Genomic DNA, 17805 nt, shown 5'->3' with positions numbered 1-17805 from the left:
TGCATATTCTTGTAAAGGAATGTGTTCTTGGAAGCCGTGGCCTCCTCACTTCTACACAAAATAAGGCGTGCTACAAAGATGTTTTATTTTGTAATTCAGTGGATATGAAGGAGTGTAAGTTATAGCATCCAATCCAGAGATAACAATAGTCAAGGTTATGAAATATCAACTAAAAGAAAGCAGACTTGAAGTGCTGTCTTAGCTAAAGCCTTTCAAGCTATTTTAAAGTATGCTCAATCAGCTCACTCCATTTCTGTGATGATGACGATGATATCGGCACTTCCTTTTTTATATTTTTTGTCCGCTTCTTTAACTTTCTGTGCTTTAGAATATCTACATTCAGAAAACCAGCTAAAACATCTCTGAAACCAGAGAATTCTTGAGCTTTTGGTTTCTTTTGGCTAAGTACATGAGATTAATTTACCAATGATAAATGACAATCTGCCTTCATTCTGTGTCTCCTACATAGCAGGAATTCCCCAGCTAGATCTCACCCCCTTGCAACCATGCTGGAATGGCAGGAGTTAACAGCATGACCTACTTCCCAAACTGCTGATTCCTTGGTCCTTCAGCCAATAATAGCTACCATTGTAAGATCCTTCCCCTTCCCCCTAGCGATGTGACTGGCATTTCAGCACTTAAAAAATTCGTGACCTTTTAAGCTACATACATCAAATGAAAGACAGGCTTTGTGAGCTGTAGAATTCTGGGCACATGATTAACTGTTTTTGTGATTGTGACACCAGCTACCTATGCCAACAAGCCCTCCAACACTACGTGTTTATGGGCATCCGAAATGGATCACCTGCTTTTCTCAGGTGGTGTGTTCAGAAAGTCTTACTAGCAAGCAGATGCTGCAATTTTTATTTTTTTTTTAATCCCTAGGTAATGACAGGAAAAGCATGCAACATAACTGGGTACAAAGAACAAACAGCAGAAATTTATTTAGTTTTACTCTAGAGAAGTCTAAATATAGATTCGTGGAATAACATTAAGAATGTGCACATTGCTTGGACTGGCCACAGATCTTGGCAACATGTAGGCATCCCTTCTCTTGCTTCAAGGCAGCATAGGCTCCTTTTCTGGGTCATTTCAGAACTCTGCAAAGCCCTAATTTATTTTTCTAACTGAAAAGCAAAACAAAAAAGAAAAGGAAGCCAGATGACGTAGTGATAGTGGCCATGCCACCTGCTTTTGATGTTCAGATTTTCATTCTGCAGTTGTATCGCAGAATCATGTTTGCTAGTGGTTACATGGGCTTACATCACGTTTGTAGCAGGTTTCATGGATTCTGGTTTTCATCTTTCCAGAGCAATCTTGAGGCCTGTCAAGTGTCCACTAGATGGTCATTAGAAGTAGCCAGATCCTCTCACATGGATTACTGCAATTCCTGGCAAATTCAAAGCAACCTTTCCTCTGCTCTTTCCTACTATTCCAAGTATTTGCCAGTCATGTTCAGAGAGTAATTAGATTCTGAGTGCGGATGCAAACCCTCACAAAATTGGTTGATGGGCTCTCACAGAAACTTTAACTCTGCAATAAGAACGTTTACGTACTTGAAGACAGCAATCAGCAGGTTTACCAACAGGATATTTGCTACCAAGAGGTAACAGGCCATAATAGCAGGAGTGAGCCAGGCCCCTGGTATACATGGAGGGAGGCGTTTACCATCATCGTCGTAAAGATTGTCCCCACAAGGAGCTGAAGAAAAAGCAGAAAAAGTATTTTTCACAAATTGCTCAATCCTTGAAAACAGTATTCACATTTATTTAATGATGACACATGCATAAAATTTGCCAGGCTAAACAAATTGTCAGTTTATTTTCAGTAGCAAGTATGTATAACTTCTACTTCAAATTCTGCTTCCAACTATGGCATACAAAAATAAGTTCCCATAATAGTCAACGGAGAGGCAGCTCCAAGTTTACTGTACAGTGTAGCTTTCTCTTTAAATTCATATTGCTTTTCTTTTTCTCATACTAATAGTCTAGGACAAGATCTTAATAGGCATATGTACATATTAATAGTGGAATTAAAAAAAAATAATCTCTAACTAAACTTGTGTGCGTTCCTTGCCAAAGATATAAAAGAATGTAGTTAGTGGTCCCAGATCGCTGAGCATAACTAAAACCTTTACAGGGCTGCAGAGGCCTTGATGATCCCCAGCTTCGCCTGGGGGTAACCCACAGTGCCTGTGCCCGCCTGCCCTGCCTGGGCCACGGCAGCACGCCTCAGCCCAGCCCCGGGTGGCCCTCGGGTGGCCCTTCTGCCTCTGGCCCTGCTGCCTCTGGCCCTGACCGCGCTCCCCAGGTGGACCCACCGCTATTACTTTTCCATCTGGCGCTGTTGATGTCACCAACAGGTGGCCCTGCCGCCACTTCCAGGCCAATTTATGTTTCCCTTATTTTTCACAATAGTTCTGAGGTTTAGGTAATATTTGAGACCAAAGAGACAAATACATGAAATGAAAATGATGCAGTAACAGCAAAACAGACTGGTGAGAATGAGACCAAAAATGAGAGTATTGATCAAACTGATATAAAATAATTGCCTGAAGTAACCTAAGAATGCACAGGTTGTCTTGGGGTGAGAGCCACCTTGGAGTTGTCCCGTCTGTAAGTGCAATGCCAGTGTATCTGATTTCAAATACAAGGCTAACTTTCAGAACTGTTTAGTAGCAGGTAAATTGTTTATCAACCGCAGGTTCTTCAGCTGAAATCTTAGTAAGTACTAAGTCTGACAGTGATCTGCCAATGAGTTCATTACGGATTTAGTTTATGTGAATAGACAAACCAGTTTAAGCATTTTGCCAAAAACACAGTGCTTCAATCTCACCTGAGAAATACTTCAAATTATTTGAAAACAGACTAATCTTATTTACTGTGCACTGAAAGAGATCTTTAGACTATAATTAATAAAATGCATTTTATTTGCTTTTCAGCCATCAGGCCTATGTTTTTCCTGTTCATCATAAATAAAGTATAACAGGCAAGTCAAGCGAATCAGAATATTATTCACAAGGACCAATGAAAGTACTGCCACAGAAACACTAACATTGTATCTAGATAATCAAAGGGAATTAGTTTTACCATTACAGTGATGCATCATAATTTTTAAAAAGTATTGTATTGTCAATGTGCTACAAACAAGTCATAGCAGCCATGTAAACTCATTTAAAACTTCTGATCTGCAATCTGTATTAAAATATTTTTCCTCTTCTTTTTTCAAATGAAACTATTACAGTAGAAAAACAAGAATCACACCTGAATATTGGATGAGCTCTACAATTAAAATATCAGTATCTAGATATCAGTATCTAGTGAGGAGGAAGATTAATGGACATAATGAGATAACCAGCTCTCCACAGAGACTTACGATTAATTTCCATGGCATAGACTGAACAGCATTCCAAAGGAATTAATAGAAAAGGAGGCAGGGAGAGAAAGAAAGAAAACAATAGAATAATAAAGAAAAAAAAAAAACCCACAATAAAAAAACAATTCAAAATACAGTTTTTTCACCAAGAAAAGATAAGCAACTCATATGTCAGAACAGTAGAGACATATGCTTAGGAACAATGTCTTTGTTAGAAATGCACTGCATTCTGCAGTTTCCTTTTCATGTTGTTTTCCCCAAATGTTACATGTGACAGTGAATTCATGATATTAATAATAAATCACAAAATGCTTCTGGCAGATGATCTAAATATACCCGATATTTCAGGCAAGTAAACAAAACTGGAGGTCACCACAAATACAAAACGAGTCAAAATTATCACACAAAATCATTCTTTTAGCTGCTATGGAAACATTTCCTGCTCATTTTTCACTCTCTCTCCCTCCCCCTGCCCCCTCCCTGAACCATCAGGGCTTTGAGTCTGCCAGCTGTCTCTAGTGACTAGCTATGTTTCTGTTAATAGTCACGGTTCTGATATTATTGCAGCATACAGTATCATTAAAGCCCATTTTGACTACCAGTATGGATACTTGCTTGCCAACCCTTAAACGGTGATTGTAAGACAAACTGCACTATTGAAAGAAGCTCAGCCAGGCTGCTGTATCGTTTAAGAATATGTTTCTATTGAGTACTGGATGCCACTAACTTCTTGACCACGGACATCTTCTAAAAGCAGGGAACAAGACAAGAGCATCCTGGGTTGCATTAGGAACAGTGTTACCAGCAAGTTAAAGGAGGTGGTTATTCACCTCTAACTCAGCTCTAGTGAAACCACATCTGGACTGCTGTGTCTAGTTCTGGCCTCCCCCATGGAAATCAGGCATGAACATACTGGAAAGACTCCAGTAAAGAGCCACAACGATTATTAGGGTGATTGGAGCACCTGAGAAATAAGGCAAAGCTGAGAGAGCTGTGATAATTTATCCTGGAGAAGACAAGGGTCAAGAGACATCTTACCAATGTTATAAATACCTGGTGGTGGGTGGGAGTAAAGAAGACAGAGCCAGACTCTTCTCAGTGGTATCCAGTGAAAGGAGAAGAGGCAGTGGGCAAAGATACAAATACGGGAAATTCCATTTAAACCAGGTTGTCCAGAGAGGCTGCACAGTCTTCATCCTTCAAGATATTAAACCCCTGACTGGACAGTCGCTGAGCAACCTGCTCTAATTACCCTGCGTTGAGCAGGGTAGTTCAACTAGGTGATCTCCAAAGGTGCCTTCCAACCTCAGCAATTGTGTGATTTGTGATTCTTCATCTTTAGGTGACATCCTATCCTCAGTGAAGCTATTGACAAAAGTCCAGCTACCTTCTTTCAGATGGAAAATTTGATGTAATACTTTTTCCATAAATTGTTTACACTCGTGAGCCTTGGCAAAACTACCCATAAGCACCTGACACAGAGCCAGGTTAGACTGCCCATAGCAATCACTCCCCAATGACTTCTGAGGTTGCTTTTGTGGTGTGTTTACAGAGAACCATGGAAAGATCAGAGTGAAAATTTCTTACTGAAAAGGAAAATATCTTCAGAAGTCAGTCCATAGATTTCTAGACATAAGAAATTTACAGAATAATTGTAATGCAGTGTAATTATACCAGTAGAACTCCTTGCGTAGCCACTTCTATTTCAACACTAAACCAACAACAAAACCACAGATTTCCGAGCTAGCTTATGTTTAAGCTACTGACACAGCAAAGCTTCTGACCTGGGAAGGTTAGTGGAGCAAGTAGCTGGACTGCACCTATGTAACTGGAAAGCCCGAACTTTTTTCCTCCGAAATCTTTCACCCTGAAGAAAGATGTCTAATTCAAAGGATGCCGAGTATATAACTGAGAAATGACTGAAGCATGACAGAAGTCTGGGACACCACTTAGACTGAAGAGATCAGTATTGTTGGTAAGGTGTGAGTTTAAATTTGTAAAGAAATCAAACTGTCTACACTGGCAAACATCCTTTGTTCAAAGTGAAGTAGGATTTGAATGCACATTATGACCCACAAATGTAAGGGATACCCGGTTACAGTCTGCTCCTCCCCATGGGAGAAATAACACACTTGAGAGATCCTGAGCTTATCCTGGCTCACAGGTGCACTGGAACTGCAATATCGGACAATAAATGACTGGCTTGACCTTTTATTTGTCAAGAGTAATTTATTGTACCATAAGTTACAATAATGAGACAAGCATTCATAAGGAAAAGGAAGATGATATGATCTTTTCAGCAGTGTACACTGGTCAGAAACTGACTAGTGACATTTTATTCCTTTCTAAGCAATTAAAGTACACTTTAATGACATTTGGTATAGAAGTTTCTCATGATGATGGATCTTTACCATTTTTGAACTTAGACCTCACAATTTCTTCAGCCTTCCACTTTACTACTTATCAGTATATGCAGATGGTTGAAATAACACATACACAATGCTGAAGTAGCAGCTTATATTATTTCAGATAAAGTGTAAACTACGTAATACACACTAGGGGAGGCCAGCTGCATGTTTGATTATCTGAAAAAATGTCAAATGTTAACACAAAACTAGCAGTAACGACAAGTCAGTTTCCATCTCTTCTAAAATACTGACAGTTGTTTTTTTAAACTGTGCAGTTTTATATAAGACAGGCTATTTCCACACCCAAAGCTAATCAAGCAGAGTCTTCATTTTTTGTTTCTCCACAGGTGTAGAAAAGAACATGAGTATTTAATGAAATAGAAACTTTTCTGGAAAGTAGACAGATGTATCAATGAGAGTAAAAATGTATTAGCTCATAGCCTATGCAGGGAGTTAGAGATGAAAGGATATGTGTATTTTCATCTCTTGTGCAAGGTAGTATTTTTTTTTTTCTGCTTCTGTTAGAACAGTAAAACATTGGTTCAAATGAACATTTCAGAACGATCTCTGTTGATCCCTGCAAATAAACAGAACACTTAATACTGTTATACTCTCGGACGGGAGAGTATTCCAGACTATACTGCTTTCAGTATTAACTGAATTTGAATCTAGGCTGAGAGGACATGCAGGTGGGGAACAGAAAATTGTTTAGACTCTGGAGTCTGTCACAAGAAAACAACAAAACCAATATAATCATAAAGACAAAACACTATTTCCAAATTAAAAGCAATCATTAATTTGGATCTGATCATCTGCCTCAGAAACAGGAAACAGACTCTTACTATGAATTCTACTCTTACGGTCTATCTGGTCTGCGAACACCTCTCCATAGATCATCCAGTAGGGCATATAGAAGATGTTGCGAGCTAGTCTCCAAGAAGGCTCTTCATCTGGGTGCAGAATAGCTTGGCGGGCTACTCCAAAACTCATCAGAACCACCAGCATGATGACCACAAAATATAGCATGTCAATCATCTGCACAGAGAGACCATACAGAGGCTTTTATCATCACCAGGTAGTACAGTAGCATCAGCATGTCTGTTTGCCAGCATGCAGTAAACAAGAAAGCGTAAAGAAAACAAACACATTCCCCTGGATAATTTTGGTATTATCCTTTAACTACTACTGTAGCTCATGAACTAAGCACACATAAAAATGCAGTAAAACCAGTAATTTAAATACTAGATTTACATTTAAAAATATTTTAAGCGCTAAAGCCTTTGCTATCCCTATTCTCTTTTGCATCAAGTGCACTATGCTGTGCTTTCAGCATAGACCTCTTCTTTGGTTGCAAAGAGATGATATAAATATTGCTGCATCATCTCCTGTCCACAAGTGATGGGTTTGGTGGATGACCCTGGTGTATCAGCAAAAAAGAAAGAAAAAAGATTCCCTCTCAATCAAGCAGTTATTAGCAAGAGTATTGCATCTCGTGCGTGTGTGTGCAAAATTCACATGGCAACTTTTTCACAGACTTTATTCAGTGTCCTACGCAGACAGAAAACCCCTTTCTAAAATCAGAACTGAACTGAGTTTCCCATGAAGTTCTGAAATACATAATTTACAGCAATTTAAGCACTAACCATCTTTCCAATCATCATGACGTAAGGTCCCAGGTATTTGTTCACACCAAAGATATCTAGTACTCTGATGTACCAGAAAATGATATCTACACAGTAAATCACTCTTCCATAACCCATGTAAGGCTGGTTCTGTAGGCGAAGAATTGCTCCTATCATAAATACTGAAATAGCCACCAGGTCAGTAATATTCCAGTATTCCTGGAGCCAAACTTTCACTTTTTGGCTCAGCTTGCCAGGCTCTGACATCAGAATCTGAAATAAAAAAAAACCCATCAAACAAAACAACAAAGAGATCATTAGGAAAAACTCCAAGTTACATTTTTGAAGTAACGGTTATGAAAAAAGACCAATCTCGTCACATTCAACAGGTGTCTGAGACCCCCTTCACTGCCAGCAAAATTTGCCTCAAGCAGCATTATTTTGAGTTACTAGCAGGCAAACTTTGTTTTTCATGGAAACATGGAATGGTTTGGGTTGGAAGGGACCTATAAATATTATCTAGTCCAACTGCCCTGCCATGGGCAAAGACATCTTTCACTAGGCCAGGTTGCTCAAAGCCCCGTCCAACGTGGCCCTGAGCACTTCAGGGATGTGGCATCCGCAGCTTCTCTGGGCAGCCTGTGCCAGGGCCTTACCACCCTCATCAGAAAAAATGTCTTCCTTATGTCCAATTGAAACCTACCTTCTTTCTATTTAAAACAGCTGCCCCTTGTCCTGTCACTAGAGGCCTTCGTAGAAGGTCTCTCTCTTTCTTATAAGCCCCCTTTACATATTGAAAGGCTGCAGCAAGGTCTTCCCGGAACCTTCTCTTCCCCAGGCTGAACAACCTCAACTCTCTCAGCCTGTCTGCACAGCAGAGCTGTTTCAGCCCTCTGATCATTTTCATGGCCCTCCTCTAGACTTCCTTTTCATCTTTGTTTCTGTTTTGGCTTTATTAAGCCCTTTTTTTGTTGTAGGTTTTAATCAAACCAGGAGATCTGGCTTACTGACTTTGCATCCATATTTATCTCCAAATACAGTTCGTATGAGATGTAGGAATTAGGAATCAGAGGACAGGCTAAGTGCAAACCACACTACAGCATGGGAATACAGGAGACGTTTCTATGCTTTATCTTCCTCATACAAAAGTAATGAGATCAGCCAGATCCTACTCCTGGCTAATTCCCCAAAACACTTCTCTGCCTGCAGTTCTCATCAAGGACTGCAGCAGTAATAAGAAGCCAGTATCTGCTGAGACTTCCTTCACGGGGTATGGCCCTGCCCTTTCTTGGAAACACACATAAGAGAATGACAGCATTCCTTTTGACTACCGACCTCAGGGCACTTTTGCCTGACCTTTTTCCCAATAAGAGAAGTTTTAATGTATAGAAATGCGTTATAAATGAAATCATCTCCAGTGATGGGCATTTTGGGACTCTCGCCCTGTGAGAATCTTCTTTCTCATGTATGGCTTCTCAACCCTCTGCACAAGTCCATTCCATTTATTACCTCTAAGAGCGAGCTTCATTTTAAGGGTTATGAGATGTTGGTATGATCAGACTTTACCTCTCTTATTTTCTCCAAAGCCAACGTCACAATGTAGGAGATGACAATCCATTCCTGGACTGATGGCCACCGTTCCATCCGTACCAAGATGATATAATTAAATAACATCAAGTAACCAAGGTATGATATCTGACAAAAAAAAAAAATCTTTTATGGAATTTAGGTGACGGATCCCAGGATCCTTCCACAGTTAGGCAGTACTCACTTACGGAGATGACTCACACACACACACACAAATCAGTCCACACTCACTTCCATTACGAAGTTGTGGACTATTAGTGTAAGTCAAAAGAGCTATCACTCGGTTTTCTATAACCGCTGGTGTAAATGTCAAAACGGTGATGCTGGTGTCTCCATGCCTCAGAGCAGTCTTTGGTAACCAGCCAACTAGAAACTCTGAGGACCTTGGAAGTCCAGAGTTAAAGAAACCAAAATGGATTCAATGACTTTGAGGCAGGGAGGGGCAGGGGGGAAGGGCAGGGGGGAAACAAAGCAATATTCAACCAACAGATTTTCCAGGGAGAAAACTGAGTGTTCTGAAAGATGAGATATTCAGTGTGAAATGTTTACCCACCATCTCAAAACAGGTCTAAAGCAGAAAGGGGAGGTGGGGCTATGAGCAGCACCTGCCTGGAGGGGTAGGGGAAATAAGGAGCAACACAGACCATTTGCTTTTCTCCACCCTGTAATAGGGTTGAGACCATCTAGGCAGAATATACTCTTTATGTGAAGCCAGAGGCATACATACTTCATATATCAGTCCCTACAACACCTCTTCCTACACTTGTTACTTAAACCCATCTACATGAACGGTAGGTTTGCCTGCAAAACGCATGAAAGTGAAGCCCGCCCAAATTGTGACAGTCATACCGACGTGTACAGACACATAGACTGGAGCTGCGCATGAAAGATTCAGCTGCTGAAGACGCTTACTTGCACAAGAAAAAAAGACTTTCTTCTGTGAAGGAAGCGAGCCTGCTGCAGTGCCCTTCCTACAGCTACCAGGCCCAGGGGCCGAGACCTCGGGCCTCCAGCAGCTGAAGGGCTGACAGATGCTGTGGAACACATGACCCAGACAGCTGAATTCTCTCATTTGTTGAAAGAAGCAAAATAACAATTTCAAAGCACTCCAAATCAGATCCTTTGTGCCCGGGGCTTTCTAATCTACAAAAAAATGTAAATTCTCGACACTGTGAAACCATGTTGGATACTTTTTTTGAAAGTGAATAGGAATTTTGCTTTTGAATTATTAATACAGGCAGCAGAAAGGGATCAGGATAGTGTTTTGTGATTATGATGTGCTACAACTAAAAACCTACGTAATACGACATACTAGGTACTGGAAGTCCTAACTTTGAATAAAAAAGAAACCAGTATCCTTTTTACAGGGCACACACAAAATTTGTGGGCCGTAGCATGAATACTTTTTCTGCTTTATTAAAACAGTTTAGCACCAGACAATTCTTGATGCACTAAAGAGAAAATCAGATGCTTGTAAAAAATAAATATAGTTGAGATTGGCTTTAATTATTTAAATAAAAGTACCTATGAATTCTTTAGCGGACTGGCATCTGTGCTTCCATCTAGGTTACACTCATCTGACCGAGCCTAACTCTCAATGGAGCAGTGGCAAGCACTGATACTATGGCACTACTTCTTGGGTCCTAAAGTACATTTCAACACAGAACAGGAGTCAGAGCCTTTAGAAAACAAGAGAATCCAGCCCCGTCTGGATTGTGGAGCTCACACTGAGCTGCACCTATGATGACCCAGACAGGGCATCCTTTAAAGCACGCAGGAGTTTTAGAGGCTGACAGCATAAGCTTCAGTTATTAATTTTGTTCCATCGTCTTAAGCATTTTTCTCTGAATAAAGGGAGCGATTTATTCATCAGATTCCACGAAAACCAGTACTATGTATTCATTTATTACTTGATTGTTATTTTTACATTGGAATCATTTAAGTTTCACAGGTGTGAGAAAAATGACCACTATCAGTTTAGTCATCGTGACTTACTGTGTAGAACCAAAATTTGACAATAGGTGCATTATAGAATTCATAGATCTTTGTTCCGATTGGAAGGCTCTTTTGTTTTTTTTTTCCATTCTCTTCATCTCCTTTTCGGGAACCTGTATCCGCATTTGCATCCTGGAAGACCAAAGTTGTCAGTTTTCATCAATATTCAACAGTTAAAACAGTAGCTTTTCCTCAACTACAGCCCCACCCAACTGTCAACTACACGATACCTCTTCTGAGCAACAGAGCTCTTTTTAAAAAATAAAAAGCCACAAATTCCATAAATCTGTGCAACTACATAGATAATTTACATGCCCCGAGAATCCAGCCTATACATTCCCAAAACTCTTCACTGTTTTTTCTCCCACAGAGGCAGCTGAGATTTTAACCTGAGTGACCTATAGCGTAATCAGAGAGGTTAGAAAACTTAGCACTCTTGAGATACTAGAACTTCATTATAATCTCCATTACTGACCGCATTTTCCTCCTCCTTTTCTTTGCTTTCCTCATTTTCTCTTGATGTCTGGTAAGAATAATCATCGTAACTCCGAAACTCTAGGAAAAGGATGGTGGGAGGGAAGAGAATCCCTGTTATAACCTGTACAATAAGAAAGAATTCAGCTGAGATGGCAATATTTGTTTACATTGATAGACTTCATAACAAGGCGAACCCCATAAACAATATTTTCTTTTGTATAGTATTCAAGGTACTCTGCTATCCTAAGACCTACAAAAATGAGCAGGTAGTACTTATGAAGCATTGGCAATAAGGTCTTATATGGAAAGATGGCACCATGGAAGGCTTCCCATCTCCACAAATACACTGCAATTAAGAAATTGTGCTACAGAATTAGAGCTGTGCAGAGAAATTCCATGGAATGGACACAATGGTGGTTGGAAGAGGGCTTCAGGTTTGTTTCTGGAGTTTATACTTACTTTGGTCACCTACTATTAATCAGTTCTAATAGTCAAAAAACTTGTGAAAGGTAAGAGAAGTTTTGCAGACAGCACTAGGAGAGTTCTGCTATACGATATTGCTGAGATACAGACACACAAGCCTGAGTTGCCAAAGTACAGAAAAGGAGCAAAGAAAAGAATGCAGGTAATGAAACTAGAACGATAGCAGACTGATGACTCCTTTGGAGAAAAGAAAGGAAATCCATAAACAGATTTAGGACATACCATGATGCAATTTGAAAGGCAGGACACTTGCCTGAAGATTTTAAACAGGTTTAAGAGGGAGACATGAGAAAGTGGAAGTAAATTGATAATGACAGAGAGAGTGCAATGTGTATGTCAGCAAGCTTGGGAGTATGATCTGGGAAGATAGGCATGCACTTTGTCAGTAAGGGGGGATTTAAGGAAACAGGGAGGTGAGACTGAAGGCGGCACCATCATGATGGGCCTCCATAATGGGCTACTGCATAATATAACATAGAAAAGATTATATTCATATGAAAACACACAAAAGCAAACACTACTCTGCTTCCCTAACATTGGCTCACTTATATTTCCCCTTTGGATCAGCCTCACATTAGTACTTTTTTGGCAAATTCACCAATCAGGAAATATAAAAATCAGTAAGAAAGACCATATCATCAAATCACAGAAGAGGGAAATAAAAATCACATGGTTTCACACAATGCCATTGCACAGGTTTCATTCTTTTCAGCACTGAGTCTCGACTCTGTCTCTTCCAGCACCATATTAAGCAATGTAAAAACCATGTGTCCACGTCTGGTTCATGTTCTGTAATCCTATTGCGTGAACTCCTAATGGAGATTATCTTGCTTGCATGCAACTGATTTTTAAGCAAAGGTATGTTTTCAATGAACAGATCTCATCACTCATTGAAAGCCACAACTTTGCTCTCAGATTCCAGTCATGAAAAGCCTTTTATGGATTTATATTTTCCTTTGTCATGGGGTAATGTTCCTTAGATATCCTGAATTTGGAGTCCGAAAAAAAATCAGCTTTAAAACAGGTATGTTCTTAAAACACCTATGATTAGTAAGTCAATTTGTTCTATACATACGCTATGTAGAATGTTATGTGCAACAAACCATATATTTAACAACTGCACAACAGAAATACCTTAAGGCCTGGGTTTTTCCGCATGCGTAGTCGCCCCATCCACATATCTGTTAAGAGCATCTGGCTGCATGTATGAGCAATGAAGTCCCTGTGTTTAGCTGCCACAGCCAATTTCAGGCAGGTGGAATTGCTCCAGTTTTTTAGTTCGTAGGTCAGTAGTTTCATGGCAATCTGCTCGTCATGCTTATAGGACTGATCTAAGAGTTCAACAGCCAGCTGGCCAAAATCTCTGGAAAATGCAAGGTAAGTCCAGTGAGGTTTATTTTAGGTATCAGTTTTTGCTTGTATTTGGGGTTTTAATTCCCTTCACAGGAAATTTTGTGTTTTAATTCCCTTCACATGTTTTCCCACACACGTATAAGAACTGAGTCTCAAGCTTGATTTGGGACAGTCTACCAAAGTTTTTATTGACCAGAGAGAATAAGCTTAGACCAATAACATCTTAGGGTCAGGTTAGATATATAATCAGATACCCCTTAATTTATGTGAGTATATCCTGAAAATAACTTTGTGAAATAAAACTAGCTAGTTTTGCAGAGAGACAAGCTAAAGGAAGAATGTGTTTTGTCAGAAAAAATGCAAGTCTTGTTGCTAGTGTTTCCTTTAGATTCTGAGATCACATTTTGGCTTGTTTACTGTTGATAAATCAGCTCCAAATGGTGTCCTGTGAACCTACGTTCTAGAAGTAAATTGTACTTCACTACAAGTAAAGCTTCTCAGCAGGTCAAACCACCCCTATATCAAGTAGACACGAAGTCTGCTCTGCATCTACTAACTTTGAGTTGTTGTCCAGATCCTGAGAGATGTCATCCACGAGCTCGCTCTCAGAAGACTCATGGGCCATAGACTTGTACAGTTTACAGGCCACAAGTGCCTTGGCCATGGTTTCCTCCCCTCGCTGCCAAAGGAAGAGTGCCATCTTTTGCCGTTTCATCAGCACGGCCCATACCATCAGTTCATGAAAGGGATATTGAAAGCGGCTGACTTCTGGGTCATCCACGTCAATATCAATCTCTTCCTCCTTTTTCTTTTTCTTCTTCTTCCCTTTGGTGGGAGGCTCATCATCCTGGGAAGAAAGGAAGAAAAAATGTTCCCATCAGTTTTTAACAGCTTACTTGACAATTGCACCATGCACAGAACAAGTATTGAGAGGACACGCTAATAGTTAAAGTTCTCACTTGCTTTTGCTGTTTGCTACAGTGAATGCCAATAGCAATAAAACTATGAAGAACATGTAACAGAGCATGCACTGACAGCTTAATGGTTTATTCAGAGAACCGTTTCTTGCATGCTTAATTACAGGTCACCCATCTTGGATAAGTACAGTAGAACCCTACTGTACTGAAAACATCACTTGATACCATACTGTAAGTAGATCTCTACTGCATGTATAATTGCACAGGTTGATTTGCAATTAATTAGTATTTAATGAATTCCTCTGCAGTGTCAATGAGCTTTAACAAACCTGAATTCACTATGAACAGGTTCCACTATGATTTCTAATTTGGTATGAATGCATCTATTCCTGAAGAACAGTGCTGCGTATCTTACAGGTATCAAACCAGTTTTCAGACTTGACATGCAATTGGAGAGAGTGGTAACATGCAAATGGAAAAGACAGGTAGACAGCATCCTCAAGAACAGCAAGATACTAAAGGGAGTCTTCACCTTTGAATAAGCAATGTCTTCTTATGTGTGCAGTGCAAATGGAAGGTAAAAGTATCCCATTTCTTAAAGGGATAGGGAGGACAGGCCATTACTACAGGAACCAGCATGGAAGTAACTGAAGGGAAGTACTGACAATGAAGCAGGATCCTGAAGGGAGAAAAGCCATGATTGGGAAAATTAGGGTTTAAATAATGTAGGAAGAACATTGCATATATAGGTGTAGACAGAACTCATCATCATTGCAGACCTTGATTCCAATCTCAGAAGTGGATCGCAAGTAAAAGCAATTACCATTCTACAAAATCCGTTCTTGTTCAAGCAAGCTCAGCATAATGCACTATTTTTTGACAAAGTATGAGCTTAAATCCAAATTCAGAGTCAGTCTCACACCCCAGCTTTCCAAAGATGGCTCTTCAGCTCAACAATTAAGTATGCTTTTCTCTTCCAGCAGTTTTAAGAACTCTGTCTCTCATGGAAAATTCAGGGGTCATTAATTGTATGCACATGAAGGAAAGTGTTGAGGATATCCGAAGCACAGGATATAAAATCTCAAATGGAGGACCAAAAATTAGGTCCTCCCCACACTAGGAAAATCAAATCAAAACCAAACCCTGGGTAAGAAAGACAAAGTTCTAAAGAGTCTAAACTTCCTGTTTTGGAGCTGCTGACACTGGAAATAAAAAAAAAAATGCTAAACACTTGGAGTTGCATCAATTTACTGGCCACTTCAGCAAAAGAACTGTCAATTTTTCATTTCACTTTTTCTCTTGGAAGAAGGAAGTGGGTGTACCCACAGTGAAGTGTAGAGAACACTTCAGTTTGTACCACTTAAAACATTTATCACTGAAAGAAACAAGAAAATCAAAATGTGCTTTTGGAGAAGCACCAAGCAACCTATGCGTGATCAACGCTAATTAAAAAAGGGTTCCATCTCTGAGGGGCTGAGCTTTTGGCCTCAAGCCATTAGAAAATAGGAAGCTGATCAGAGAGATTAAACATAACCTGGACTTTCTCTATAGAGCAGAAAGCCGCTTATCTGCTTGGGGAAGGAGAGGCTCTTGTGCGTGGGTATAGTTCACATGAAATGTGACACAAGCGACATGTACATATACTGTGTCCGAATGCTATCGCAGCATTAATAAAAGCGTACTACACGGAGAAATATACCTAGCCTCTTTGTGTAAATGCTTTCCTGGTCTATATTAATACTTTTTTTTCAGAAACAAAAGCAACCACCTCCAAAACAGTGTGAGTTTTTAGGCATCATCCCAGACTTGATTCTGATCAATTCAAAATTTCTGCAGACACACAAGTAATTGAAGCAGGGGTTAGACCCAAAATTCTGGATCAGCTTCGTCATTTACAAAGCATGGTGCCATCATGGTAGCAAGGCTGTTTTATAGTGGAGGACAGCATCTAACATGTCAGAGCACCTTGTTTTTTCACCCCAGTTAAATGTTTTGTCTATGATAAAATCTCATTTGCACATAAATTGTTACTTCAGGGTTAAAGGGGATCTGACCTAAGTAGCACTGCTGGATCACATTCTCTTTTCAATATCATCGATATTCACTTCTGAATGCTTAAACCTACAATATGTTCCAACATGGAATGTGTTATTACATAATACTACTAAAAACAGCCTGAAGATTACTGAGCAAGGCTTTAAGTAGTTCTCGAGACCCTACCCAAGAAAAAATGTCAGAAGTATTTCATAAGCTGTTTGCAAAATGGAAAATCCTGTCTAGTTGAAATTTACTTTAAGCCACAGTAATAGTTAAAAAGCTAAGAGCAAGGGCAGAACTGTACCAAGATATGCTCTGATAAAAACAGTATTTTACAATAAACCCAACTTACCTCCATTCCTAGTAGTTTAAGAGCTTTTGGCTGAATATTAAAAATAGAAAAGAAAATCAGTTAGATGGGAAGGAAAATTCAAAGATCAAACAATTCAAGGAAAAACACATTTTCGATCACAAATGTACAGTATTTATTACTAAACATTCTATTCTAAATAACTGTACCAAAAATGATACAATTAATCAATCTCCCTCTTAATTGTATTTTCAGGAAGGCAATGGGTTAGGAAATATTTTCCATCCTGCACTCAAGGTTTTGATTCAGATGGAAGAGTTAAATGAATCATTCAATAATAAACTGCTTAGAGAGTTAAAATCACCACATGGTCGCAAAAGCTTGGTGAAAAAAAAGTGCTTTTAAGATACCCATACAGACACCCACAGGAAACAGTAAAAAAAAAAATAATTTTTTTTCTCTCACAATTTCCCATTAAAAAAATCCCTCTGTTCTATTGTGAAATTTCTGGTTTATATTTTATCTAAAAGTTTCATTTGCTTGTTCCATCACTACACATGCACTATGTCAGCTGCAGAGTACCTGGGCTTTGAGTGACCATCTGTGGGGCTACAATCCTACTGTGTTTTCTAGCATGAGGCTTTTTGTAATTAGGCAAGGAACCTTCACTTGACCTTCAAAGCTGAACCAAACAAATAAATAAGCTAATGAATACAACTATTCCGTTTGTTTAGAACAGACTTTTTAACAAAGCAAGGGCCATGCTTGATATTCTCAGGATTGGTACGTGACTATGAAATGCTTTACTGAGATTGCAGTGGCTTCCATAGGGTAAGATTTTTGGCCAGAGCAGTTCTTTACAGGACTTACTGTAGCATTTTCATTCAGACTTCTTCATTCAGACTAAATTCTCTGCCTTACCCAGCTTAAGGCTGCTGCTGGTTACAATGGCTTGACCAACAGGCCAGGCTTGACCAGTACAGTTTACAGTTTTAAAAAAGCTACAGCCTCAAGTAGGGGTAAGTAAATATACAAACACCACAGTTAGAAATGTTGGATTGTGAACTACTGAAATAGGAGGAAATCCGCCTCTAGAACAGTGTATTTACCCACTTTGGGGCCTTCCCATACTTTAACATAGGTGTTTTACAGGTTCCTTATGTCACTTCACTACCAGAGTTTCAAATTTGGTCTTGCAGCATTTCTTTGGAATTTAACATGTAGTATTTCACAAAGTTAAA

The 17805-nt window shown here is 39.5% G+C and overlaps 1 protein-coding gene across 11 annotated transcripts in view; it reads right to left on the bottom strand.

Moving 5' to 3' along the window:
• The window catches only part of TRPM1 (transient receptor potential cation channel subfamily M member 1), a 109295-nt gene that overhangs the window by 7699 nt on the left and 83791 nt on the right, over positions 1-17805 (bottom strand). For 5 of the 11 annotated variants that reach the window (XM_027782135.2, XM_027782137.2, XM_027782128.2 and 2 more), the window contains 10 exons: positions 16607-16636; positions 13858-14147; positions 13082-13310; positions 11463-11585; positions 10988-11119; positions 8972-9100; positions 7427-7678; positions 6626-6818; positions 3376-3396; positions 1557-1701 (listed from right to left, as the gene is read on the bottom strand). In XM_027782135.2, coding sequence (XP_027637936.2) covers positions 1557-1701; positions 3376-3396; positions 6626-6818; positions 7427-7678; positions 8972-9100; positions 10988-11119; positions 11463-11585; positions 13082-13310; positions 13858-14147; positions 16607-16636 — 1544 coding nt within the window. The remainder of the gene's footprint in view (positions 1-1556; positions 1702-3375; positions 3397-6625; positions 6819-7426; positions 7679-8971; positions 9101-10987; positions 11120-11462; positions 11586-13081; positions 13311-13857; positions 14148-16606; positions 16637-17805) is intronic. The other 6 variants (XM_027782129.2, XM_027782133.2, XM_027782130.2 and 3 more) reach the window with 3 other exon arrangements.

The sequence above is a fragment of the Falco peregrinus genome, chromosome 1, assembly GCF_023634155.1.
Source record: "Falco peregrinus isolate bFalPer1 chromosome 1, bFalPer1.pri, whole genome shotgun sequence".
Classification (NCBI taxonomy): Eukaryota; Metazoa; Chordata; class Aves; order Falconiformes; family Falconidae; genus Falco; species Falco peregrinus.
The sequence above is the reverse complement of the archived record's forward strand: the minus strand, read 5'-3'. Positions and strand labels throughout refer to the sequence as shown.